Source organism: Eurosta solidaginis, chromosome 4, assembly GCF_040869045.1.
Source record: "Eurosta solidaginis isolate ZX-2024a chromosome 4, ASM4086904v1, whole genome shotgun sequence".
NCBI lineage: Eukaryota > Metazoa > Arthropoda > Insecta > Diptera > Tephritidae > Eurosta > Eurosta solidaginis.
In genome coordinates, this window is record NC_090322.1 from 274,069,610 (window position 1) to 274,096,738 (window position 27,129).

The 27,129-nt window shown below is 40.5% G+C and overlaps 1 protein-coding gene across 2 annotated transcripts in view; it reads left to right on the forward strand.

Moving 5' to 3' along the window:
- Ubr3 (Ubr3 ubiquitin ligase) overlaps positions 1-27,129 on the forward strand; it is a 149,546-nt gene that overhangs the window by 113,058 nt on the left and 9,359 nt on the right. Inside the window, exons 7-8 of one of the 2 annotated variants that reach the window (XM_067786264.1) lie at positions 11,955-14,960; positions 26,650-27,076. In XM_067786264.1, coding sequence (XP_067642365.1) covers positions 11,955-14,960; positions 26,650-27,076 — 3,433 coding nt within the window. The remainder of the gene's footprint in view (positions 1-11,954; positions 14,961-26,649; positions 27,077-27,129) is intronic. The other variant, XM_067786265.1, reaches the window with a different exon arrangement.

Here is a 27,129-nt window from a genome sequence, read left to right on the forward strand (position 1 = left end):
CGTATCGGTAACCTTTTAACAGCTGATTCGACCAACCTTATGAGAATCAATGCAATCGATTATTGGTGCCGCTAAGGTCGTAACCGTATCGTAGCCAACCAATTGGGTTTTGGTTTACCGTCGTAACGATAAACAGCTGATTACGTTAGGGATACGGATACAGCGATACGACATACGGGACCAATGACTCCGGCTTAAGCGAGCGTTGCGACAATGCAAAGCATGTGTGCAAACGTCAAATCTAAATGTCAGGCAGAACAAAAATTGGAAATCGAGTTCGGTTTTCACGCAGCAAATTCAATTTGAGTTGCTCTCATACAAGTTGTATGTGCATGAGACATTTTTGACAGAAAATGACTTGCGTGCGTTTATATTAGGTTGGCTTGTTAGCAGGTGCTAAGCTCACGCCCACCCCGGATCATAAAGTTAAAGTTAAAGTTAAAGTGAATGTTAAAGTTAAAGTGAATGTTAAAGTTAAAGTGAAAGTTAAAGTTAAGTTTTTTTTTTTTTTTTTTTTTTTTTTGTGTTTCGTGGAAGGAGGAAATGCTTTATGCACTGACCGGGATATTTAAGCCTCACTGCGAGACTCTCCGAGTGTAGGACTCCCTTCTTCCATGAAGGCCTACCCACTAAAACCTAACCTCCCACGGCCCGCGCAAATCCCCGTACCTGGGACCGCGTTTAGCATTACTTCGGGTACGGGTGCGCGCTACGTGAGCTCTATGGCTACTCTCACGCTAATGGGCTAGGCATCCGTCTTCTCGTTTACTGGTAAGTATATGCCTCACATATGTGCTGACCGTATCCCATCTGTCTCTTCGACAGGTCATGTTATTAATGACACTGCCCGGGGATAGGTCGCCAAGTACCTCTTCTACCCTCCTTCGCTGATGGGAGAAGTGCCTGCATTCGAAGAAGGTGTGGCGTACATCGTCTATTTCCCCACAGTACAGGCAGCTCGGGCTATCAACCTTACCCATTCTGTGTAGGTATTTGCGGAAGTAACCATGTCCCGTTAGAAACTGGGTCAGGTAAAAGTCTACCTCTCCGTGCGGTCGCTTCAACCATGGATCAAGTTCAGGGATTAGTTCCCTAGTCCACTTTCCTACGATGCTGTTGCTCCACTGATCTTGCCAACATCGGATCGATTCTTCTCGCGCCTGCATGGCAACAGCAGCTCTACTTGCTTGCGATCCGTTGTCATATATTGTTTTTCTTTCCTCAACGAGAAGATATATCGGTATGGTTCCCGCAACGACCAGGACAGCTTCAGCTGATACCGTGCGGTAAGCCGAAGATATTCGCAGCGCCCCTCTGCGTTGGACCGAGGTGAGGGCGACTCGGTTCTTCCGGTATTTCATTGCGTCCGCCCAGATTTCTGCACCATATAAGAGTATAGAATCCGAGGCTGATGCAAGCAACTTCCTTGTGCATGGCTTTGGGCCACCTGTGTTTGCCATTAATCTACTCAACTGCGCTATTATGCGTGCAGCTCTTTCGCAGGTCCCTCGTATGTGATCCGAGAAGTTGAGTTTGCTGTCTAACCTCACTCCCAGATATTTCGTTGAAGCGAGTGTTTCTATTGCCTGGTCCCCAACCATCATGTTCCTGGTAGTGGGAATACGTTTCTTTGTGAGGATGACGATCTCTGTTTTGGCTGTAGCTAACTGGAGACCGTGCTCAGCCATCCACCTATTTACATTACGCATGACCTGGTTTAATTTTAGCTGTGCCAGCTCGCAGCTTGGTGCTGTTATCACAGCTGCCACGTCGTCTGCAAATGCAACGAGGAAGGTGCTTTCTGGCATGTCTAATCGAAGAAGACTGTCGTAAGTTATATTCCAGAGATCGGGACCTAGTACCGAACCCTGGGCTGCTCCACCTGTTATTTTTACCTTTTTTTGACCGTGAGTACTTTCATATATTAGATACCTCTCTCTTAGGTAGTCCCTTAAAATTTCTAACAAATATTGCGGTACTTTGAAAGTGCTTTCTAGTGCCTCAAGCATGTCCTCCCACCTAGCTGAGTTAAAAGCGTTTTTGACGTCCAGCGTGACCAGCAACACTATAGGTCTTGCTCTGTGGCACGCTGTCTCGGCTTTCTTGACTGCGTCTATAACTTCTGCTATGGCATCTATTGTAGAGTGCCCCCTCCGAAAACCATGCTGTCTGGGCGACAGTCCTCCGGCGTCCTGTAACGCTCTGGTGAGGCGTTGCTTCAGGAGACTCTCCATCAATTTCCCTGCTGTGTCCAACATACATAGGGGACGGTAGGATGATGGAGAGTTGGGATCTCCTTTCCCTTTTGGAATGAGAACCAGTCGTGCTGTCTTCCATATGGTGGGGAAAATTCTTTCTTCGAGACATTTGTTGTACATGTGCAACATAAGTTCTGGGCAGTCGTTTGCAGCTAGTCTAATTGCCTCCGCGGGTATTCCGTCGGGCCCAGATGCTTTCCTAGGTTTCATAGTTCGCACGGCAGTTTTAAGCTCTTCTTCTTCGAATGGTTCCACGTTGCGATCTTCATGGGTAACGTACCCGCCCTCCCTAGGCAGTTGGGTGGGAAACAGGCCATCCACAATGTTCCTTATTTGGTTCTCGTCCATCAGCTGGTTTGGCGGACGGAACTTCTTCATTACTATCTTATATCCCTGCCCCCATGGGTCTCGATCCACTTCCTCGCAAAGCGCTTTCCAGCACTTAAGCTTGCTTTGCTTAATGGCAGCACTAAGAGCTTTCTTCGCTCCTTTGTACGCTTCCGACTTTTCTAGAGCCTCAGGCCTGCCGCGCGCGCGAGTTGCTAGCCTTCGCATCCTGTGGCATATTTTCCGCAGCTCCGCGATTTCGCTATTCCACCAGTATACCTGCTTTTTACCCCTCCACACTCCCCTCCGTGGCATAGAGAGGTTGCAAGCGTGGCGAAGACAGCTCATTGTCTTTTCAACCGTCTCTTCCGTCGGACTGGAGTTGTTGATTATCCGTCGGGCATCCCCCAGTACTGATGCGGAGAACGTGGCAGAGTCGACCTTGGATGCGTCCCATGCTTTTGTTCTGCGTGGCCCGTTCGGAATCTGCCTCTGACCGGGATCGTTTAGGTGGAAAGTGATGTAGTTGTGATCGCTGCCAGTCAGATCCTCTATGACTCTCCATCCAGCAGCGGTCAGCAGCAGGCTTTCTGACACTAGTGTTACATCGGGGATCGAGTATCCAAAGCCTGGCCGTCGGTATGTAGGGGTCGTACCAGTGTTAAGCACGTTCAAACCGAGCCTGGCTGCCATCTCAAGGACTAACCTTCCACGAGTGTTAGTCTGCGGCATTCCCCATTCGACGGCTCTTGCGTTAAAGTCTCCCGCCACAACCAGGTTACTAGTTAAGTCCCTCAGGTCGTCTTCAATAAGTTCAAGCTTCTCCCTGAACGTTTGAATGGGATCATTCGGGGACAAGTAGCAGCTTACTATTGTGGTATTATTCGTAGTTAGGCGGACGTAGCCTTGTCCGGCAACACGGTTCACAATATTGGCGTTTGCATCTGTCATCCAGATTGCGGCGGTGCCGGTGTTGTCTATATGCCAATCATTTCGGGCTCTATAGGGTTCGCTGATGATAACGCTGTTAGCTTTATGGTCTAAGACCAACTGTTGTAGTAGCTCATCAGCAAGTCTGCTCCGGTTTAGGTTGCCTTGGATAAAACTAATCACTATTGAATTGAGACTTTGGCCTTTGCAACAGCGAGTGCCGCTCTGAAAATGCTGCATGCTCCAGATCCAGGGACATAATCGAGCTTCTGTGTATTACACAGGTATTATTTTGGAGCTGGGTACAGGGCGAAGCTTTGTGGCCGCTTTGCCCACACTTCCAGCAGGCGTTACTCCTGTCTGGACCCTTGCATTCTGCCTTCCGGTGTCCGTAGCCGAGACACCTAAAGCAGCGTTGTACTTCTGCTCGCTGTCTGATTCGGCACTGTATCCATCCGATAGGAATTTTACCTTTTTTGAGTAGGGCGTTGCCAATATTCTCGTCCACTTCGACGACCGCCATTTTCTGTTCTCTTTGGTTTGCTGCGAACACAGAGACACGGAGAGGTCTAGTGATTTCTTCTTTTCCGACCTCCCTCCTTATTGCGTCTTGGATTTCTGTTTCAGTTGTGAGACAGTCCATGCCAAGTACTTCCAACTTCATCCGCTTGGAGAGCTGTTGTGCTTCACCGACCTCTCCTACTGCACTACCTATAGCTGCTCTGAAGGCCGTCTGGTCACTGCAGCGCGCCGTTTCAATCAGTACGTTACCAGATTTGGTTTTTCGTGCTGACCGTACCACCGTACCTGTGTCATTAGGGCGGAGCTGGCCGCGTATGGCCCCTAGTACCTGGGCATAGCTTTTGCCTTCCACAGGTTTTACCACAAAAGTTGCTGCTTGTTAAGTTTAAAGTTGAAGTTAAAGTTAAGTTTAAAGTTAAAGTTGAAGTTAAAGTTAAAGTTAAAGTGAATGTTAAAGTTAAAGCGAAAGTTAAAGTTAAAGTTAAAAATAAAGTTAAAGTTAAAGTGAAAGTTAAAGTTAAACTGAATGTTAAAGTTAAAGCGAAAGTTAAAGTTAAAGTTAAAGTTAAAGTTAAAAATAAAGTTAAAGTTAAGGTTAAAGTTAAAGTTAAAGTGAAAGTTAAAGTTAAAGTCAAAGTTAAAGTTAAGGTTAAAGATAAAGTTAAATTTAAAGTTAAAGTTAAAGTGAATGTTAAAGTTAAAGCGAAAGTTAAAGTTAAAGTTAAAAATAAAGTTAAAATTAAAGTTAAAGTTAAAGTGGAAGTTAAAGCTAAAGTTAAAGTTAAGGTTAAAGTTAAAGTTAAAGTTAAAGTCAAAGTTAAAGTTAAAGTTAAGGTTAAAGTTGAAGTTAAAGTTAAAGTTAAATATAAAGTTAAAGTTAAAGTTGAAGTGAATGTTAAAGTTAAAGCGAAAGTTGATAGTTAAAGTTAAAAATAAAGTTGAAGTTAAAGTTAAAGTTAAAGTTACAGTTAAAGTGAATGTTAAAGTTAAAGCGAAAGTTAAAGTTAAAGTTAAAAATAAAGTTGAAGTTTAAGTTAAAATGAAAGTTAAAGTTAAAGTTAAAGTCAAAGGTAAAGTTAAAGTTAAAGTTAAGGTTAAAGTTAAGGTTAAAGTTAAGGTTAAAGTTAAAGTTAAGGTTAAAGTTAAATTTAAAGTTAAAGTTAAAGTAAAGTTAAAGTAAAAGTTAAAGTTAAAGTTAAAGTTAAGATTTTTTTTTTTTTCGTGGAAGTTAAAGTTAAGCGGGCTTATTTCTAGGGCACTGAAAGTGGTAAGTCAATTTGGGTGGCTAATTTTCTGTTAAAAAATATTTTTATAATAGTTTGAAGAATTTGCTATATTTTTGCTCTGCAATTTTCATTCAAATTGTTTACTCTACTATCAAAACATTATGCAGCCAAATACAACTTTCAGAATAAATTCATACGGAGTATTTCTGAATACATCGGTGTAGTATAAAAATAATAGTAAATAAATCATGTTTTTATGGTGTTACATATACAGATTTATTTTGGGTTGATTCATCTTACATTTAAAAATCAAAGCATTTTCAATTAGCAAAATTTATAAAACAAAGATGCATAGACATCTGTTTCCGCTAGTTTCATCTCATTGAGTGTAATACGATACTGAACATAATGTAGTCAGCCAGTTAATAATATATCATAATATCTCAGAAAATTAGAATTTCACATTACATCAGTTTACAATAAAAGGTACATATTTTTTTCTTTTTATTGCAATTTTGGTTCATATATTCTGTATACTAAACTAAATCTAATATATAAAATTCTTCTGTCACGGTTTTAGAGGCCGAACTCCTCCGAAACGGCTGAACCGATTCTCATGAAATTTTGTGAGCATATTGGGTAGGTCTGAGAATCGGCCAACGTCTACCTTTTTTTCGCGTGTAGGGTCTTGAGATCAAAACGTGGACCCGGGTACCCCTAGAATGTGTTTATACAATATGGATATCAAATGAAAGCTGCTAATGAGTGCAATAGTACAGGATAATTTTCATACCCCTTGGTGACTAGGGTCTCGAGATATAGGCCAAAACGTGGACCCGGATACCCCTAGAATGTGTTTATACAATATGGATGTCAAATGAAAGCTGTTGATGAGTGCTAAAGTACAGGATAATTTTCATACAACTGGGAGGCTAGGGTCTCGAGATATAGCCAAAAACGTGGACCCGGGTACCCCTAGAATGTGCTTATACAATATGGATATCAAATGAAAGCTGTTGATGAGTGCTATAGTACACGATAATTTTCATACAACTGGGAGGCTAGGGTCTCGAGATATAGCTCAAAACGTGGACCCGGGTACCCCTAGAATGTGTTTATACAATATGGATATCAAATGAAAGCTGTTGATGAGTGCTATATTACAGGATAATTTTCATACAACTGGGAGGCTAGGGTCTCGAGATATAGCCCAAAACGTGGACCCGGGTACCCCTAGAATGTGTTTATACAATATGGATATAAAATGAAAACTGTTGATGAGTGCTATAGTACAGGATAATTTTCATACAACTGGGAGGCTAGGGTCTCGAGATATAACCCAAAACGTGAACACGGGTACCCCTAGAATGTGTTTATACAATATGGATATCAAATGAAAGCTGTTGATGAGTGCTATAGTACAGGGTAATTTTCATACAACTGGGAGGCTAGGGTCTCGAGATATAGCCCAAATCGTGGACCCGGGTACCCCTACAATGTGTTTATACAATATGGACATCAAATGAAAGCTGTTGATGAGTGCTATAGTACAGGATAATTTTCATACAACTGGGAGGCTAGGGTCTCGAGATATAGCCCAAAACATGGACCCGGGTACCCCTAGAATGTGTTTATACAATATGGATATCAAATGAAAGCTGTTGATGAGTGCTATAGTACAGGATAATTTTCATACAACTGGGAGGCTAGGGTCTCGATATATAGGCCAAACGTGGACCCGGGTACCCATAGAATGTGTTTTTACAATATGGATATCAAATGAAAGCTGTTGATGAGTGCTATAGTACAGGATAATTTTCATACAACTGGGAGGCTAGGGTCTCGAGATATAGCCCAAAACGTGGACCCGGGTACCCCTAGAATGTGTTTATACAATATGGATATCAAATGAAAGCTGTTGATGAGTGCTATAGTACTGGATAATTTTCATACAACTGGGAGGCTAGGGTCTCGAGATATAGCCCAAAACGTGGACTCGGGTACCCCTAGAATGTATTTATACGATATGGATATCCAATGAAAGCTGTTGATGAGTGCTATAGTACAGGATAATTTTCATACAACTGGGGGGCTAGGGTCTCGAGATATAGCCCAAAACGTGGACCCGGGTACCCCTACAATGTGTTTATACAATATGGATATCAAATGAAAGCTGTTGATGAGTGCTATAGTACAGGATAATTTTCATACAACTGGGAGGTTAGGGTCTCGAGATATAGCCCAAAACATGGACGCTTGTACCCCTAGAATGTGTTTATACAATATGGATATCAAATGAAAGCTGTTGATGAGTGCTATAGTACAGGATAATTTTCACACAACTGGGAGGCTAGGGTCTCGAGATATAGCCCAAAACATGGACCCGGGTACCCCTAGAATGTGTTTATACAATATGGATATCAAATGAAAGCTGTTGATGAGTGCTATAGTACAGGATAATTTTCACACAACTGGGAGGCTAGGGTCTCGAGATATAGCCCAAAACATGGACCCGGGTACCCCTAGAATGTGTTTATACAATATGGATATCAAATGAAAGCTGTTGATGAGTGCTATAGTACAGGATAATTTTCATACAACTGGGAGGCTAGGGTCTCGAGATATAGCCCAAAACATGGACGCGGGTACCCCTAGAATGTGTTTATACAATATGGATATCAAATGAAAGCTGTTGATGAGTGCTATAGTACAGGATAACTTTCACACAACTGGGAGGCTAGGGTCTCGAGATATAGCCCAAAACGTGGACCCGGGTACCCCTACAATGTGTTTATACAATATGGATATAAAATGAAAGCTGTTGATGACTGCTATAGTATAGGATAATTTTCATACAATTGGGAGGCTAGGGTCTCGAGATATAGCCCAAAACATGGACGCGGGTACCCCTAGAATGTGTTTATACAATATGGACATCAAATGAAAGCTGTTGATGAGTGCTATAGTACAGGATAATTTTCATACAACTGGGAGGCTAGGGTCTCAAGATATAGCCCAAAACATGGACCCGGGTACCCCTAGAATGTGTTTATACAATATGGATATCAAATGAAAGCTGTTGATGAGTGCTACAGTACAGAATAATTTTCATACAACTGGGAGGCTAGGGTCTCGAGATATAGCCCAAACGTGGACCCGGGTACCCCTAGAATGTGTTTATACAATATGGATATCCAATGAAAGCTGTTGATGAGTGCTATAGTACAGGATAATTTTCATACAACTGGGAGGCTAGGGTCTCGAGATATAGCCCAAACGTGGACCCGGGTACACCTAGAATGTGTTTATACAATATGGATATCAAATGAAAGCTGTTGATGAGTGCTATAGTACAGGATAATTTTCATACAACTGGGAGGCTAGGGTCTCGAGATATAGCCCAAAACGTGGACCCGGGTACCCCTACAATGTGTTTATACAATATGGATATAAAATGAAAGCTGTTGATGACTGCTATAGTATAGGATAATTTTCATACAATTGGGAGGCTAGGGTCTCGAGATATAGCCCAAACGTGGACCCGGGTACCCCTAGAATGTGTTTATACAATATGGATATCCAATGAAAGCTGTTGATGAGTGCTATAGTACAGGATAATTTTCATACAACTGGGAGGCTAGGGTCTCGAGATATAGCCCAAAACGTGGACCCGGGTACCCCTACAATGTGTTTATACAATATGGATATCAAATGAAAGCTGTTGATGAGTGCTATAGTACAGGATAATTTTCATACAACTGGGAGGCTAGGGTCTCGAGAAATAGCCCAAAACATGGAGCCGGGTACCCCTAGAATGTGTTTATACAATATGGATATCAACTGAAAGCTTTTGATGAGTGCTATAGTACAGAATAATTTTCATACAACTGGGAGGCTAGGGTCTCGAGATATAGCCCAAAACATGGACCCGGGTACCCCTAGAATTTGTTTATACAATATGGATATCAAATGAAAGCTGTTGATGAGTGCTATAGTACAGGATAATTTTCATACAACTGGGAGGCTAGGGTCTCAAGATATAGCCCAAAACATGGACCCGGGTACCCCTAGAATGTGTTTATACAATATGGATATCAAATGAAAGCTGTTGATGAGTGCTACAGTACAGAATAATTTTCATACAACTTGTATAAATGTATAAATGTATTTATTTATTACGGCTTTCCTAAGCCTAACTTAAATCTATTTTACATGTCTATAATTGTCTTCTGGACTATGCAATCTAGAATAGTTACATCTATGTCCTACCTTGGAGTACTATGGATGGGAGACTTCCAGATCATGCGAACAAAGCGTTGTGCTTGTGTAGTATGTAGGCATTTTACGCATGTTAGTAAAGCGCGAAGGCAACATCTGCACGGCGATGCACTGAGTTAATCGAGTGATGCGCTTCAGTATGTGCTTCGGCAACCTTTTTTGTATGCGTACAAGGAGGATAGGGTCTCGAGATATAGCCCAAAACGTGGGTATTATGGGTATCAAATTGATGCTGTTGATGTGTGCTATAATACAGAGTAAATTTTACACCGCCGAGTGACTAGGGTCTCGAAATATAGGCCAAAACATGGACCCGGATACCCCTAGAATGTGTGTGTATTATGGATATCAAATGAAAGCTGTTGCTGAGAGCTCTGGAGTTCATTGTGATATTCGATTTAGTCGCATCAACCTGACAAAACTGATAAATATGCATGCGAAGCCGAAATAAAGACATGAATTAATAATACCCACATACTTATTTGCATACGCCCTATTCCATTTGCCTGACATTTCGTATATAAATTTGCCTATATTAGTATTTACGATGCTTTTTTCCGGGAAGTATAATAATGATAATTGGCGGCCACCGTGGTGTGATGGTAGCGTGCTCCGCCTATCACACCGTATGCCCTGGGTTCAACTCCCGGGCAAAGCAACATCAAAATTTTAGAAATAAGATTTTTCAATTAGAAGAAAATTTTTCTAAGCGGGGTCGCCCCTCGGCAGTGTCTGGCAAGCGCTCCGATTGTATTTCTGCCATGAAAAGCTCTCAGTGAAAACTCGTCTGCCTTTCTGCCTTGCAGATGCCGTTCGGAGTCGGCATAAAACATGTAGGTCCCGTCCGGCCAATTTGTAGGAAAAAATCAAGAGGAGCACGACGCAAATTGGAAGAGAAGCTCGGCCTTAGATCTCTTCGGAGGTTATCGCGCCTTACATTTATTTATTTATTTTTTTTTTTTTTCATAATAACGACGGACTGGGACTGGGATTAGGACTAGGACTGGGACTGAGGCTGAGACTCGGAGTGGGACTGGGACTGAGACTCGGAATGGGACTGGAACAAAATACATACCACCCTCTGGGACTGGCAATAAGAGATGAAGAAGAAGGAGAAAAACTTGAGAGAAGAGAAAAGGAGACTGCGAAAGAGATAGAATGAGACGAAGGTGGAGATGAAGCGAAAAAGACGGAGGGAGGAGTGAATAAAGAGATTAGGAAAAAGTGTAGAGGTGTAGGGCAGAGTTGGACGGAAAAAGCTTATTAAAATGTATGCAGACAGGCCAAATTTAGGGCAGAACAACGTCTGCCGGTTCTGCTAGTTAATGTATAACATTCAATCTACTCCGGTAAACAAACTTAAACATTTCTTTTTTATATCCAAGAATACAAATTGCACATTCGCTTGTTAAAAATCGCTATAGCTATACAAAATAGCCGCGATTCAAAAATCGCCATATCTATTTTCACTGATAGTTCAAAATCGCCATATCGTCCATCACTAGTACGAACTTCGTCATTCGTTTTTCGTTGTTTTTCCGGGAAATAAACATTAAACAAGTATCGAGTGGTGCCCGCTCGCCGAACGGCGGCGCCTTCTGAAGCGCCGAAACTATGGCGTTTTTCGCGAACTAAAACATGCGTCGACGTTCGACCGGCTTCTGTGGTAAACCTCCAAGTGCCATCGATGGTGCTTTTGTGATAATCTAAGCAACTGGCTTCAGATTACAATGAGTATATGTCATGATATACTTACTATAGTCCGAACTCTGAACGTGCTTGCTTATATTATCTTATTCTTAACTAGTGCGTGTATTCCTTTCCATATTACTATTGTATATAAATTTTTAGGTGCAAAATTTAATTATCTGTACGCAAATACGTAATATGATATTATTTATTCGAGCTCGCGGGGCCCTCCCGATGCTGGGACCAGGGGCTATAGCCCCTGGTGGTCCCTCCTTTAATCCGCCCCTGGGTATTTGTAAAATCATTGCGGAGTGGCTACCCTGATTAGAAAAACTTGTTTCGAATTGAAAAAAACTTGTTTCTAGATTTTGATGTTGCTTTTCTCGGGAGATGAACCCAAGACCTCCGTCATGGCTGGCGGAGCACGCTACCATCACACCACGGCGATCGCCCTGTCCAGTATAATCCATAAGTATTTAACCCTAACAGAAAGTGGCAGCAGTACTCCTCCAGTCAAAAAATTCTCGTCAAAAAAAAGAACCAGCCTTAGGGAGCCATCCTTTTATTTGCCTGTAAGTTAACTGAAGTTTAGGTCAGAGAACTTGCCCCAACCAAAATTCTTCTGCTTCTTCTATTCATGCCATACGTAGTTAAGCCATTTTCGTCATCAGTTTACTTAATATTATTAACTTAATTGTTTTTTTTACTTTTTCCTCTTTTACAGAGTTTTTTCTACGAAATTTTAGCTGGGAAATGGGTGCGTAACGGACTACAAATAAAAGGTCAAGCCATGACCTACATACAGGCGAACTTTTGCAATTCTATGGCTGACATGGATTTATTCTTTTTACAAATTTGCGCTACAAATTTGCCGCCATATTTCTTTCTACAAAATTCAATTGAATTATTTGGTGTTGGGCAATGGTTGGAGATGGCACCATTAAAGCAACAACAAAAAATGGAGCAATGCTCAATGTTAGAGGGATTCTTAACGTTTCTGGCCACACTTGTCACCAGTCGAACTAATCTCGGCAATGATGAAGCAACACAATGCATTATCGAGATAAGCGCTTTACTCGCCACGGAAAATAAAACACATTCACAGTTATTAGAGTTAATGCCCGAACGTTCGGGAAATGTGCATACGAAAAATTTTGAAAATTTTCTCAAAAAGTTATCAGTTTATAAAGCGCCATCTTCGGGTTCGGAGAATTTGGAACAAGGACTTTTTACGCCCATAGACGATGTATGGGAAGAGTACTATGATCCATTGCATGTGCTGCTGCGTGCTGTGCACCGACGAGATTTTCAATCATCTTTAGATCGTTTTACAAATTATGTAAAAAGCAAAAATAAAATGCCTGCAAGCGGAAATCTATGGCCACCATTTCGTATGCCAAGACCCGTCGGAGTGGCTTTCAGCGATCCATGCCGTATATTAAGTTCGCGGGTCTTTCATTCAACCATACTTTCAATTTTATTTCGTGCGGTGCACTCACGTGACGTTTCTGAACATTTATTAGCTTTAGCTATATTCTTATTAGAAATAGCGGTCGAAAAGAGCGAAGACACTAATGGCAATGATAAAGCGGCCGTAGCAGAATGTGATCCAAAAATTAAACCAGGCTATCCGTTTTCAATGCGACGTGATCCACCAAAACTCTTCCAATGTTTTCCGACAGATAATTTGAGTTGCAATTTGCGTTATGTCGTAACGAAACTTTCATTAAAATCGCATGAGCCGCAAGTTTCGCCAGCCAACTATCGTTCAAGTCAATTCTATGGTGATTTAGATTATGATGTGGATGCGGATGCGACAGCTGCATTGCCAATGATTGGTGGCAGTGATGATGATTTGGATGAGGATTCAATGAGTGTTAGCGTAGCTGGCCCAACTTCAACTGCAATGGTGCGTATGCAGAATATGGAGGTAGCTTTGCCACCGGACCTATCTGTTGTGCCGGAACAAAGTTTGGTTATAAGGCAAGATAGTCAAGAAGATTATACATTACGCGAAGTAGATGAGGCTATTGAGGGGGCCACGCCAGCAGTAGGATTTCGTTTTTCATTACAGCCTATTACACTGCCAGAAAGTGGTATGGAAGTGGCTATAAGAAGAGAATTGCAGCTTTTAGCTGGTGGATCTGGTGCAAGTGGTGGTGGTGTTGGTGTTGGCGGTAGCGTTAGCGGTACTTCTAGTGGCGCATTACGAAGAACAACAGAAGATGTACAACAAAATGAAATGTTTTCACCCACAACAAATAATTCGAACAGTATGTTGTTGCCATTTCAGCGCGTACAACCTGTTGCAGTGCCTGTTGGCAGTCGAAGCATTGTGCCTACAACATCAATGAGTGGCGTATTGGGTGTACCAACATTAGCCGGACGTCGACCTTACGATGCGACGGGTGCACGGAAACGTACCACACAGCTGGTAGATAATGCAATTGGTGGAAAGAATAAGGATGAAGTGCCTATCGAAGAAAGTATTCTCTCATTGCTTTTAAAGTTACATTCGCAATTAAGTGGTACATTGGATAGTTTCTCTTTGAGTGACGTTGAGGATTGGGAAGACTCAGACGCAGACGCAGATGAAGAAGATGTTGAGGAAAAAACAAAAACAGACGACAAAGGATATGATACAAACTCCGTTCTGCAACTAAGAAGATTATCCACTGAAACATTTTCAGGCACCTCATGTATGAGCAGAATAGTAAGGCTAAACAATTCACCTACCGCCATGGATATAGACTGTGCTGAGGCGAGCACTTCTGCTGCCGCTTCCAATTTAAATATGGATTCTAGTCAACGTGAATACCCTTACTATAGTAGTATAAGTAGAAAGCGTCATCGTAATTATAAAAAAATACGCGTATCCGATTCACGTATCGGTGATGGTCCATATTTTATTGGCAATCTTATACGTAAAATAGCAAAACGTGATGAATTATGTGCTCAAAGCATTGATGAGATACGTTCTCGGCTTTGGCCAAATCAACGTGAAAAACAAGCTGAACAAAAAGCTCGGGAAACTCGTGAAAAGGAAGAGCGTCGCACGCGTGCACGCGAACGTCAAATGAAAATGATGCAAGATTTCGCAAATAAACAAAAAGAATTCATGCAAACGGCTGCTCATAATATGGAATGCGGCATGGATGATGATGATGATGATCTATATGAAGAACAACCACGCGAAAAGGAATATGACTGTATTATTTGTAATTGCACCACACCCAGCACAGAAGCAAATCCCATTGGACTTGTTGTTCTGGTAGAATCAAGTGGCATAGTCGGACATCGACGTCGTACTGCAGAACGTTTACCATTGCCGTTATGTCATGAAGATGAGGAGCGTCTCAAGCAAACGACACGTTTAGCTACTGAATTTAATCGTCGTACTGAATTGTTAAGTTTAAAATTTGGTGAAGAATCATGGTATCTCTCTAATAATATGGCTTATGAAAATGGTGTACATGTTCAATCATGTGGTCATCATGTACATCTTAGCTGTTTGGATGCATACCTGAAAACTTTGTACGCTACTCAACGGCAACATCAGCATGAACGTGGCGAATTTTATTGTCCTGTTTGTAGACAACTTTCGAATTCGGTATTGCCATTGAGTCCACAATTGGATAGGCCAACACCGATGGTGCGTTCGGGTACACAACCCTTTGAACAACTTGTTGCTGAGCTAACGAACCTAATAAAAGAAAATGCGCGCCCAACGGTAATTATTAATAGTATTTACATTGAGGTGGTCCTTAAAAGTCGAATGAACAATTTCTTTCAACTTGTTGTTGTTGTAGCTATAAAGACACTCCCCGAAAGCTTTGGTGAGTGTTGTCGATGATAGATCCGGTACGTTCCGGTAACAAGCACCATTAAGGTATAGCCCGACCATCTTGGGAGCGATTTAATAACTACATTGAACCTTCTAGGCCATCCCGCCCCACCTCCTAGTTCTATGATGAACTTGGAGTCCCCGTGCCTGAGCTGCTAAAGAAACTGGAGGTTAACAATTGGGTTGGAGAAGCTATAAACTGCTCTGGTAATCCTTTGAAAATCAACGTTTTGGCCATTTCGGAAAGATCCGGGGTTTTTGTCTGAAAGCCTCGTGGATCGTTCAAAAATTTAAGGAGTAGCTCCTTACGGAGGGACTGTCCATCGTTCACTTAATCCAGGTAGGCTTCGAACCTAACCCCGGTCTAAGGAACTGGTACGTGCTGCGTACGCCGAAAAAAGTTTAAGTACTTAAAATAGTCACACTTTGGTCTGTATGTCTCGTACAAAGCGTAGTTTCATCGAAGGAGGTGTTCTAACTCCTAATACGCGTTATCGACGCGATTCCTTTAAATCATTTGTGACTCCTTGCTGGTCGCGCACAAAGACGACTTACGGTTGCTATTAATGGTCTTTTAATACTCATGACTCTCGTCGCACAGTCTTAACGATTAGCACCAACGCTGGCCTATTGTTGATCGCGCCAAGGGCGCATCTAGTTTTTCGGCTGTTTTAAGAGCTATAATTCCCGATGTGCGAACAGTAGCAATCCTGTCCACCACCAGTCGCTACCACGCCTCCTGGCCCTCACACCACATACCAGCACGGAAACTATAGGACTGCGACTTCAAACTCATACCTTCGTCGACGTCACTTTCCTAGGAGCTCTAGGTGCAACTCCGAAGACTTTCTAACGGATTTTTTTTTCGCGCTATGCTGCCGAGGACTACCAGAGAAACACATTGAAATGGTAGGGAGTTACTATTCGGTCAAGGATGCCGCCCTCGAAATCTTAAGCAGTCCAAGTCGATATTATTGCGTAACTCATGGGTGAAAATAGTTTAATCCTACATAATTTAAATTTTACAATAACCCTGGACACATTTTTTTCAATGTAGACCAAAATTTGCAGACGTTTGTGTTCGAAACGTTGATTTCAATAGTCTTCGTTAACCCAAACCGATATTTTAGAATGAAAGTCGACTGGTTTTAATTTGAAACATGTTAAGGTTATATGCTCAGTCCAAACTGTTGTTTTCCGGACTTTTGATACAATAATTCATTATGAATAACCGCATGGCTTCAGTTTTCAGACTAGTTCGACTGTCTACTACGTTAGAGTAGTAGCACACCTGGTCATTTGTTCGACTTTGTTGGGACAGCTTTTGCTTACCACTTTGAGTGTTTTTATGAAGGACAAAGCCTCACCTCGTAAATATATGTGCCTACGTATTCACATTTGTAAAAGGAGCCGTAACCTGTAGGTGATATTTAAACTTGACTGATAGGCTAGAATCAATGATATTCACTTCAAGGGCCTAGTTGGGATAGGGCCTCCAACTTAGGAAATGTAAAACCCGGAGACTTGGGTGGTGATGATGAAGTGTGATGAAATTAACATTTTAGACGTTATTTTAAAGTTTCGCAAATAAACAACAGATGTTTAAATATAAGGCCAAGTGATTTTTCAAACCCTTCTGATACGTACATATGTATATGGGCAAATCCCAAAAAACGTTTACTTTTTTGGATACTCGGGTTTTACACACGGGCAAAAAACTTAAGGCCAGAAAATAGTACAAGAACATTAAGTTTGATCTTTTGACTATACGATCTGATGATTTTAAAAATCAAGAAATTTGATAGTAAGTTTTTTTTCAATATTGACAGTTTTTTGCTTATAGCCTATCAGGGACTAAAAATACCTGGGGCTTTAAATTCGATGTGCCCCTTTCAGTTTTGAAGGTAGAGGCAGAAAAGTGGAAGCACTTGGTTGCGTAAATTTTTTTCAGGAGCATGTTTTTTTGTGGGCACAGCTACAATTTTACTTTTATCACTTCATACCCGTTTGTTAATTTTTTCTCTAAACCAAAGTAGTATACCCTCAATTGCCTCATCTTGGAATATTCACGCAAGGAAAGTTATTGATGTTTGTACATGGGGCAAATATACGAAATTTCCGACAAAAATTGGCAATCGTCAAAAAGTGTAGACATTTTTTTTTAACCAGGTTTTATTTAAAAGTAAATGAAAATAAGCACAAATTTGGTACAAAAATTAAAAAAAAAAAATTTTTTTTTCTACACTTTTTGAAGATTGCCAATTTTTGTCGGAAATTTCGTATATTTGCCCCATGTACAAACATCAATAACTTTCCTTGCGTGAATATTCCAAGATGAGGCAATTGATAGTATACTACTTTGGTGTAGAGAAAAAATTAACAAACGGGTATTAAATATTTGACGGTTACCCGGTTTCATATTTTTGCCGATATCTCTAAAACCGGGTTTCGGGTATCAACAAAATTTTACCTAAATATACCCCATATAGAAATGTACATCCTGATAAAATTTCAACACAAACGGTTAAGACGTGTTTAAATAAGTAAAAAGATTTAAGGTTTTCCGGGTTTATATTTTCATCAATATCTCCAAAACCGGATCTCGGGTATTACAACTTTTTTACCTAAACATACTTCGTTCACATATCTATATGTTTTTAAAGTTTCAAAAGAATCGGTAGAAAGGTGTTAAAATAAATGTGTTGCAAATTTTGCAGTAAAAAATATTTGGCGGTTATTCGGTTTTATATTTTTACCGATATCTACAAAACCGGGTCTCATCTATCAAAAAAAATTTTACATAGCTAACAGCTGCATATATCTCCATATTTTGTTAAAATTTCGATGTAATCGGTAGAGAAGTGTTGAAATAAATGTATATTTAACATTGCGACCTCAATTTATATATATTTTGCTCGATCTTTTGACTATATCTTTTTGAGGCATTATGTATAGCTCTAATTTACCCCTCAATGTTATTAACAAATTTAATAAAAAATGTTCTCCAAAAAAACCAAAGTTTGGCGGATTTCCCCATATCTTCAACATATGTAAGTATGAGGTGAGAATCATTCCAAAGGAGTATTTAAACTCCTGGAACCTACTAAAGGATTTTGGACCCCAGCGGGTTAGGGGATCAGAATATACCCGCGGTAGGTATGCCTGTCGTAAGAGGCGACTAAAATACCAGATTCAAAGGGCTGTGTAGCGCAACCTTTTAGGTTGCCAGCGCAATATATAGCTTCTCCAAACCCAATTGTCCACCTCACCTATCCGCGGCGAATCCTGTTTCACTAACAGACGAGGCTCTGGCGACCCCAAGCTCCTCATGGAACTTGGGGTAGGAAGGGAGGGAATGGCCTGAAGGTTTAATGTGGCCACATAAATCGTTCCCGAGATGGTCGGGCTAGCACCTAATGGTGCTATGGTACCGGAGCGTACCGGATTTGTATCCGGCAAAGGACCATCACATCGATAACACTCCCCAAAGCCTTCGGGGAGCAACCTTATCGCTACAACAACAACAACAACAACTAAAGGATTTTGCATCAATGATTTATTTTAGCCAATCGGAATATAGAATTTTTGAAAAAATTGGCATTTTTCGGGTAACTTGCTTTTTTAACAAATTAAGGAAAATTTGAAAACATATTCGAATTGGGTAATTTTATTTGAATCCATTGTTCCTTATTAATTTTTTGAAAAAAATTATTCAAAGTGAGCATTTGAATTTTTTATATAACTTTTCTTTTAGTGTTTTGTTTTAATTACTTAGTGAATTCGGTGATGCGAAATCCGTGTTAAGCTGGCATTGAAAACGCCTGTTTATTTAAATAACTTTTGAACGTGTAGAAAGAGTTCAATTGGATTCTTATAACTGGCAGTGATGCGAATCCGTTGATACCCCTTTCGGTCATATCAGTCCAATTTTCGACCTGTACAATAAGCGACCTAAACAGTCTAAAATGAGTAGAGAAAACATAGTAACGCGCCGAACGACGCCGCCACAAATGTCCTAAAAACATGATTTCAAAGATGTTGCGTAATGTTTTGAAGCAGTCCAGTAGACCGTGCGATTTCTCGAACTTGTTCGAGAAGAGATTTCTCGCGAGTCTCGCCTTCTCGCGAGATTCTCGAATCTCGAATTAATCGTAAGGCTCGTAAGGCTGGCGAGCTTCTCGACATTCAATTTAATCGATTCATTGGCTCTTTTATATAGAGCTTAGGATTTCTTCTGGAGCACAAGCGAACATTTCCACAAAACCACAACTAAAAACACCGAAATGTATAGAATACTGCCAATGCAGCGTCTGAATTGAAAGTCGAGAATTTCGCGAGAAGCCCTGTTCTCCATGTCTCGTTAAAAAAAATAAAATATTGTGAACAAAATTATATGTATAATAAATATGTTTTGATTTAAATGTCATTGGAAAGCAATATAATCAACATAAAATTCACAAGTAAAAAAAAAACCAAGTGTATAAATACTGTCCATACAGCAATTAAGTTTATGTCGAGAAGATCGCGAGATTTACGAGTACTTCGAGACACGAAAATCTCGCGAGAAGTCGAGTTCTCGATTTCTCGGGTCTCGAAAATCTCGCTTGTGTTCGAGAAGAAATCGTAAGCTCTACAGTCAAGAAAAGATCCCAAAATAGTTCCGAAAATAGTTCCGAAAATGCCCACTTTTTCACAATCCTTAGACCTCCATGTGTAAGACCCAAATACCATAGACTCAAATCTTAGAAAACATTTTGAAGAGGTTACTATCTAAAAAAAAATGTTGATGAGTTATCACTTTAAAAAAAACTTATTTATCAATTTAAAAAAACAAGTAAGTGATGAAATACGCTTTTCCAATGTTAACTTTATTTTATATTTCAATGAGTTTTCAGAAAAGAGTATTAAATTTTTTCGTCTCACATTTCGTCATAATAATATATTCAGTGGAAAGATAAATATTAAATTTATCAATGAGGTGTTTTTCTGAACTCTTATTTCGTAATATATAATTAGTTTTGCATATTGCTTTTTACTTTCCTCCACAAGATTAAATGCTGCCTTGCAGATGCCGTTCGGAGTCGGCATAAAACGTGTAAAAGAAGCAGGACCCAAACTCAAAGGAGTAGTTAAGCTCGGACCTTACATTTATTTATTTTTCAAATCATGGGCGACCTTATTTGCAACACGGACCTGTCAAATGTCGACCATATTGGACATCCACGTCGATGGCATTACGCTACCGACTGTCTTACACCCGAAAATACTGGGTGTGACGTTTGATCAGGATCTACATTGCATGCATCCGCAATCGTACCTAAAATCCAGAGCCGTAACAAAATCCCTATTATGAAATGCTTACGAAACAGTTTCTGCTGAATACCCAAGAACATGGGCATCCCAACAGACATCTGATTGAAGAACCCCCGCCTCCAAGGAGCTTAAGAAGTTATCTACGCAAGCATTATAAGGAAATATGGCACCTGAAAACTCAGCCGTATGTAGAAGAAAAACACAAAAAATGCCTCAGTGATATCCACAAAAAGGCGTCGGGCCTACGTCTATGCTAGGAATCGCCCGGTGAACACCGATCGTAAAGATTAATACCCTGAGCTCGCAGAAGAGGAAAGCAATCTCCCTAGGAAGACGCGCGTCACTCATGCGATCTAGATACTGTAACCGGCTAAACTCTTACCTATCAAGAAACAACCCCGACATACATAATATATGTCCTGCTTGCAATGTGTCCCCACATGACACCAACCATCCCTTCAATTGTAATGTGGAACCAACGCCTCTAACACCTCTTTCACTCTGGTGCCCCCTGTTGGAACTGCAAGTTTCTTAGGACTTCCGTTAGAGGATATTGATGACAATTTGTGAGTGGTCGCACCTATTGGATGGGGCGAAGCACTGCTACAACAACAGCAAGTCAAGTTTACCACGACATGATTTTCCTATTATATATTGTAACGAATTTACTGCAATTCCTCTTATTTGCAACCTTCTGCTAACGTTCGAATCACTAAACTGTTTAACAAATAACTCGACTATTCAATAATGCAAAATGGCCTCTATTAAAGTACTTCACAATAACACTTCTATTGCTCGACAGATGGAATGCTTAAATCAAACTGATTGTCGTGCCTCTACTGTTGCTGCCTGGTATACTGTCTGGTTTCCTCGTTGCATACTTCTAGGCTTTTCTATTCTAGGATTTACTAGTTAGTTATCAGCTACAAAATCACCATCCACAACTACGTTTATAGCTTCTCATATGCGCGTGCATACGTGAGTAATACTTGCACAAATTATTACATTCTTTTGTGAGCATCTCAGATAAGATATAGGCATGTGTTTGTGCGTCTCTTCTCCGCTGCTCGTATGGACATATGGGTAGACATAATGATTGATTTAATGATGTGCATACAAGTCGTCCCAATCAGACAAATTTCCTGATCTAAATGCCGCTAGCATCTCCAAATGTACCACTATTTTACTTCGTGGTTTCCCAATGGTTTGTATGCGGTAGATGGTGTCACTGATCTTCTTCACAACTTTGTACGGGCCTTCCCAACTGCACCGAAATTTGGATGGAACACCTTTCTGCCGGTGAGGGTTGTATAACAGTACCAAATCTCCCTCCAAGAAACCTTCCGAATTATTGTTCTCATCGTACCTGCGTTTCATCTTACTACTCATTATCCTGGATTGTTCCCTCGCACTCTGTTGTTTGGCCAATGAAGAACTACTTCGCAGAACTTGATCTTGACGGATTGACTTTGCATCATCAGTATCGTCTTGACGTTTCCCAACAGTAGTGCGCCCTGGCTTGAAACCACCCTTGCATTCTTTCTGCGAAATTCTTTATTTCATTTTAGTGCGTCCATTTGGGTTGTCAATGCCAATGATTCTCTCGCAGGTATCTTTGATTTTGCTTTGTTTGGCCCATTCGTTCCATCAACCTTTACCTTTAACTTTCGTGGCCTTTGTCGACACTTCTCCACAAGTACTCGATTACTGCTGAACTCTTTTTCCAAACTGAAGTTAAGTGGCACATCCTGGTTGTTATAGCACATAATCTTTCTCCGCATATCTTATTCGCAGACTTTTTCAAATCGACCTATTCGTCAACCTGTACCCAAACCGGTAGTTATCCGTTCGAAATAGTTATTTCTAACGGTATTCTCAATCCAGTCATTGATAGTGCCACTGAACTTCAGAGTTTTTTAGCTCTGAAACAGATTTTTTCTCCAGGGCCCGATGGTATTCCTGGCTGGGTGCTTAAGTTCTGTGCTGTGAACTTAACAGAACCGATCGTAAAATTGTTCAATTTATATTTGCAATCGGCGTCATTTTCATCAATTTGGAAACAGTCATTTATCATACCTCTGCACAAAAAACGTAGAAGGTCTAATATTGAGAAATATAGGGGAATTGCTAAGCTTTCAGCTATTCCTAAAACCTTTGAACAAATAATTACCTGTCAGCTTCAACATTCGTGTACTTCCATATTATCACCCCTTCAGCATGGGTTTGTGAGATGTAGATCAACCACCACAAACCTACTTGAGTTTACCTCTTTAGTTCGGGATGGTTTTTTGGCTAGAAAGCAAACAGATGTGATTTATACGGATTTTAGTAAAGCTTTTGATTCAGTGAATCACGAAATTTTGATTCTGAAGCTTGATTTACTGGGTTTTCCGAAGAATCTGACTTCATGGCTCTCAAGCTATCTTTCTAATAGAACCCAAAAGGTGCTTTATAAAAATATTATTTCAAAATCAATTAATGTTACCTCTGGTGTACCTCAGGGCAGTCATTTAGGCCCATTGCTTTTTACTATTTTTTATGAATGATCTGCCACAGATTTTGAATCATTCACGAGCTCTAATGTATGCCGATGATGTAAAAATTTGCTAAACATGCTTGCCTTCGGATTTAGCTCGCTCAAATCTACTTTAGGTTGATTTGGACTCATTTCAACGTTGGTGTACAATAAATATGCAGTTCTAAACTGTTCCAAATGTAAGTTAATGACATTTCATCGCGTGAAGCATGTCTTGTCGTCTTATGCACTTTATGGCACTCTTATGGAGCGTATATCTTCGATTAACGATTTAGGGGTTCTGTTTGACTCGAAACTGACGTTCAATTCACATATTTCAGCTATTACTAATAAAGCAATGCGTACTCTTGGTTTTGTTAAATGCTGGGCTAAAGAGTTCAAGGATCCGTATCTGACCAAATTCCTCTACACTTCGCTGGTCCGCCCAATACTTGAGTATTGCTCACGTGTTTGGTGTCCATTATATATTACTCATATAAAGCGTATTGAGTCTGTGCAGAAACAATTTTAAATTTTTGCTCTACGGGCCTTTAACTGGGACTCAAATCTTCATCTTCCGTCTTATAGAAGTAGAATTCTTCTCATTGATTTGCCAACTCTGGAAATCGTAGAATATTACTCGGGGTAATGTTCCTGCATAAGCTAATTCTAGGTGAGGTTGACTCCTCTGAGCTGCTAAGCCGATTGAACTTTGCAGTTCCTGCTAGGGTGTCCAGACACTACGTGCCCTTCCATGTACCCCTGTGTCGTATAAATTTTGGCAAAAATGATCATATACGTGTTTGGTGCTCGTACTATAACGACTTATATAATTGCATTAGTATCGAAAGTTCGTTTGTTGCCTTACGGAATGCTATACTTTTCAGTCTCAACAGATATCTTAAAGTTTACTTGTTTAATTTGTAATGATAGTTTAATTTTAGTTCTTGTTCAACGTTAAACAAAATTGTAAATTTTTAATTAATTCCTTTTTAATTTTATACTTGTGTATATTTTTACGCTATCCTTTTTTATGTTACCTTCCTTTGTATTTTGTTAGTCGACCACTCTTGTTAGTTGACTTTAAATAATTAAATAAATAAATAAATATCGATCCTGATGTCATGGTCAACTAAGAAGTCCACTCCCAATATGACTTCATCAACGATCTCTGCCACAACGAATTTGTGTAGAACCATGACCTTCCCAATTAAGACTTCACATATCACTTCTCCCTGGACTTGGTTATACTCGCCTGTGACCGTACGCAACCTTGCTCCAGGTAGCGGTTTTACTCTCCTGTTGACCAAGTCAGATCGGATTAAGGAATGAGATGCACCCGTATCTACAGTCAGTACACGCTCCTTGCCATCCACATTTCCTTTGACTGTAAGACTGCTCAAGTTTCTTTCAATTTGCGAGATAGATATCACAGGACATTCTATAGCTGGGGCAAGTTTTCGATCTTTACATCTGACTCGCTCTTGCGTATCTCCTCCAGCTTTGCGTTTACGGCCACTCAAGTTGGAACTACCATGACCGGTGCTGCAGTGACGAGCAATGTGACCTGGGTTACCGTACTTGAAACATTTGATTGCACCATTATTCTTCTGTTGCGTTCCTTTTAAAGCTTCTAAACTTACGTCTACCCACTCTGGCCATTCTACTTCCACACTGCGTGCTTTGAAAACTGGCTTACACAGAAGCGACGCTGTTCCCTGAATCAGAGCATGTGATACCGTTTCTGCGAATGTTGGCTTTGGGTTTGCGTATGTAGCTCGCTTTGTTTCGACGTCCCGTATGCCATTTATAAAGCTCTGAACATTTACCCTTTCAGTGTATTCCACGGGTGCGTCCGCATTCGCTAAATGTGCCAGCCTTTCAACATCCGACGCAAACTCTTGCAATGTTTCACCAGGCCTCTGGAAGCGGTTCAGTAACTCCATTTGGTATATCTTTCTCCTATGCTCAGTTCCGTATCGTCTCTCTAGAGCGCCCATCAATGCTTCATAACAGTTCCGTTCGCCCTCTGGAATAGTTTGTAAAATCTCAGCTGCAGGCCCTTTCAACGCCATGAACAGTGCAGCAACTTTATCTGCAGCATTCCAGTTGTTCACTGTTGCGGTCTTCTCAAAGTGTAGCTTAAAGACCTGGAAAGGAACAGAACCGTCAAATGATGGTGTTTTTACCTTTGGATTGCTTGCTGAAACAGCTGGGTGGTTTAGTTGTAACTGCTCCATACGACCTTTTAACGCTTCTATCTCGGCATCAATTTTGTCCTCGGGTTGTAAAATGTTTGCAACCTGCTCTTCCAGTTTTACAAAGAGCTGCGATGATACCTGTTCCGAAATTTGTGCCGACATTTCAGATATACGTGCCTCTTGCGCTTCCAGTTGAGATGCCAAATATGTCTTCTGTTTTTCCAATTGTGATGTTAGACGGGTTTCCTGCGATTCCAGTTGGGATGCCATATACGTCTTCTGTTCTTCCAGTTGTGATGCCATATATATCTTCTGTTCCTCCAGTTGAGATGACATTTGCGACGACGTTGATGTTACTGTCGATGTTTCTGCAGATATTGCAGCCAATATCATGTTCAAGTCTGTGCTGGTAACTGTCTGCGATGTTACGTTTTTCTCTTAAAATTTTATTGTCTCCTCGCCATCAAGAGGAAAGACATACTCTTCCACGTCAATTCCCTCTAGTTCCATTCCCTTTCGTAATCGTGCCTGAAGTTGGAGTTTATTGCCGGTTGTATTCAATGCACGGCCCTCCAACTCCTTCTTCAATTGCTGGATCTTCAATTCACTCCACTTTGCCATGTCCTTATTGCACTCGAAATCTTCGGAATTTATTCAACAATTCCTCTTCTTACACTAATTGTAACGAATTTACTGCAATTCCTCTTATTTGTAACCTTCTGCTAACGTTTTAAACACTAAACTAGTAAATAAATAACTCCACTATTCAGTAATGCAAAATGGCCTTTATTAAAGTACTTCACTATAACACTTCTATTGCTCGACAGATGGAATGCTTAAATCAAACTTATTGTCGTTCCTCTACTGTTGCTGCCTTTTATACTGTCTGGTTTTCTCGTTGCATACTTTTAGGCTTTTCTATTCTAGAATTTACTAGTAGTTATGAGCTACAAAATCACCATCCCCAACTACGTTTATAGCTTCTCATATGCGCGTGTATACGTGAGTAATACTTGCACAAATTATTGCCTTCTTTTGTGAGCATCTCAGATAAGATATATGCATTTGTTTGTGCGTCTCTTCTCCGCTGCTCGTATGGACATATGGGTAGACATAATGATTGATTTAATGATGTGCATAAAAGTCACTGCTTGGCATCGGCTTAGAGATGATAGTATCCCTTAGTGTTGCTAATGGTCGTCACAATATCAACATATTTATTTGCATGTACATATGCTTATTTTTTTATTGTTATCGTCTTCACTGTTCTTTTACATATATTTAAGAACATAACACATTAATACGGTTTTGGTACCTTTTTGAATTTGTTGTTTTAGTCTAAATAAATAGAAAATTAAGCTCTTGGCGATGGAAAAACTTATAAGTTCTTAGTAATTTTTGATGTTATTTTCTGTACTACGGCGGCAATGGGCATGTAAGTTTTGGAAGACTGTTAAGACATACTTAGAAAAAAATCATTCATTTGTTTTTAGAGACCTCTACCCAAATGATCAAATTTAATTAATAAAAAATTATCTTTTATCAGCAGACTTCAACGAAACTTTCCGAAGCTATGGGACGTGCTATGGAGGACATGACAAATATAACACATCGTAAAATGAAACGTATGCCGCCAACATTTCGCAGTCTATTTGTTTTTGTTACATCAATTGCGCGCACGAATTTAGAGTCTGAAATTATACAACGTGGGGGTTCTTTATGCACAACGAATTCAACGCGTTATAAAGCGAAACGTGATTGCATTGTTCCTTTGTTGCATGTCCTTTCAGTGCATGTACGCGTTTTAGTCGAATGGCCATTGTGGCGTTCGTGGGCTTCTCTTGCAGGCTTACCTGTAACAGATTCGGCGCCGGTACCTTCACACTGTCGCGAGCTAATACCGAGCCTTTTAGCCGATCCCATTGCGTTATTACTAAAATTTATTCTGCTTGCGCCACTACATTTGGATCAAGGCATGTATAGCATGTACCATTAGTATTTTATAGATAATTTTTTTCAAAATCTA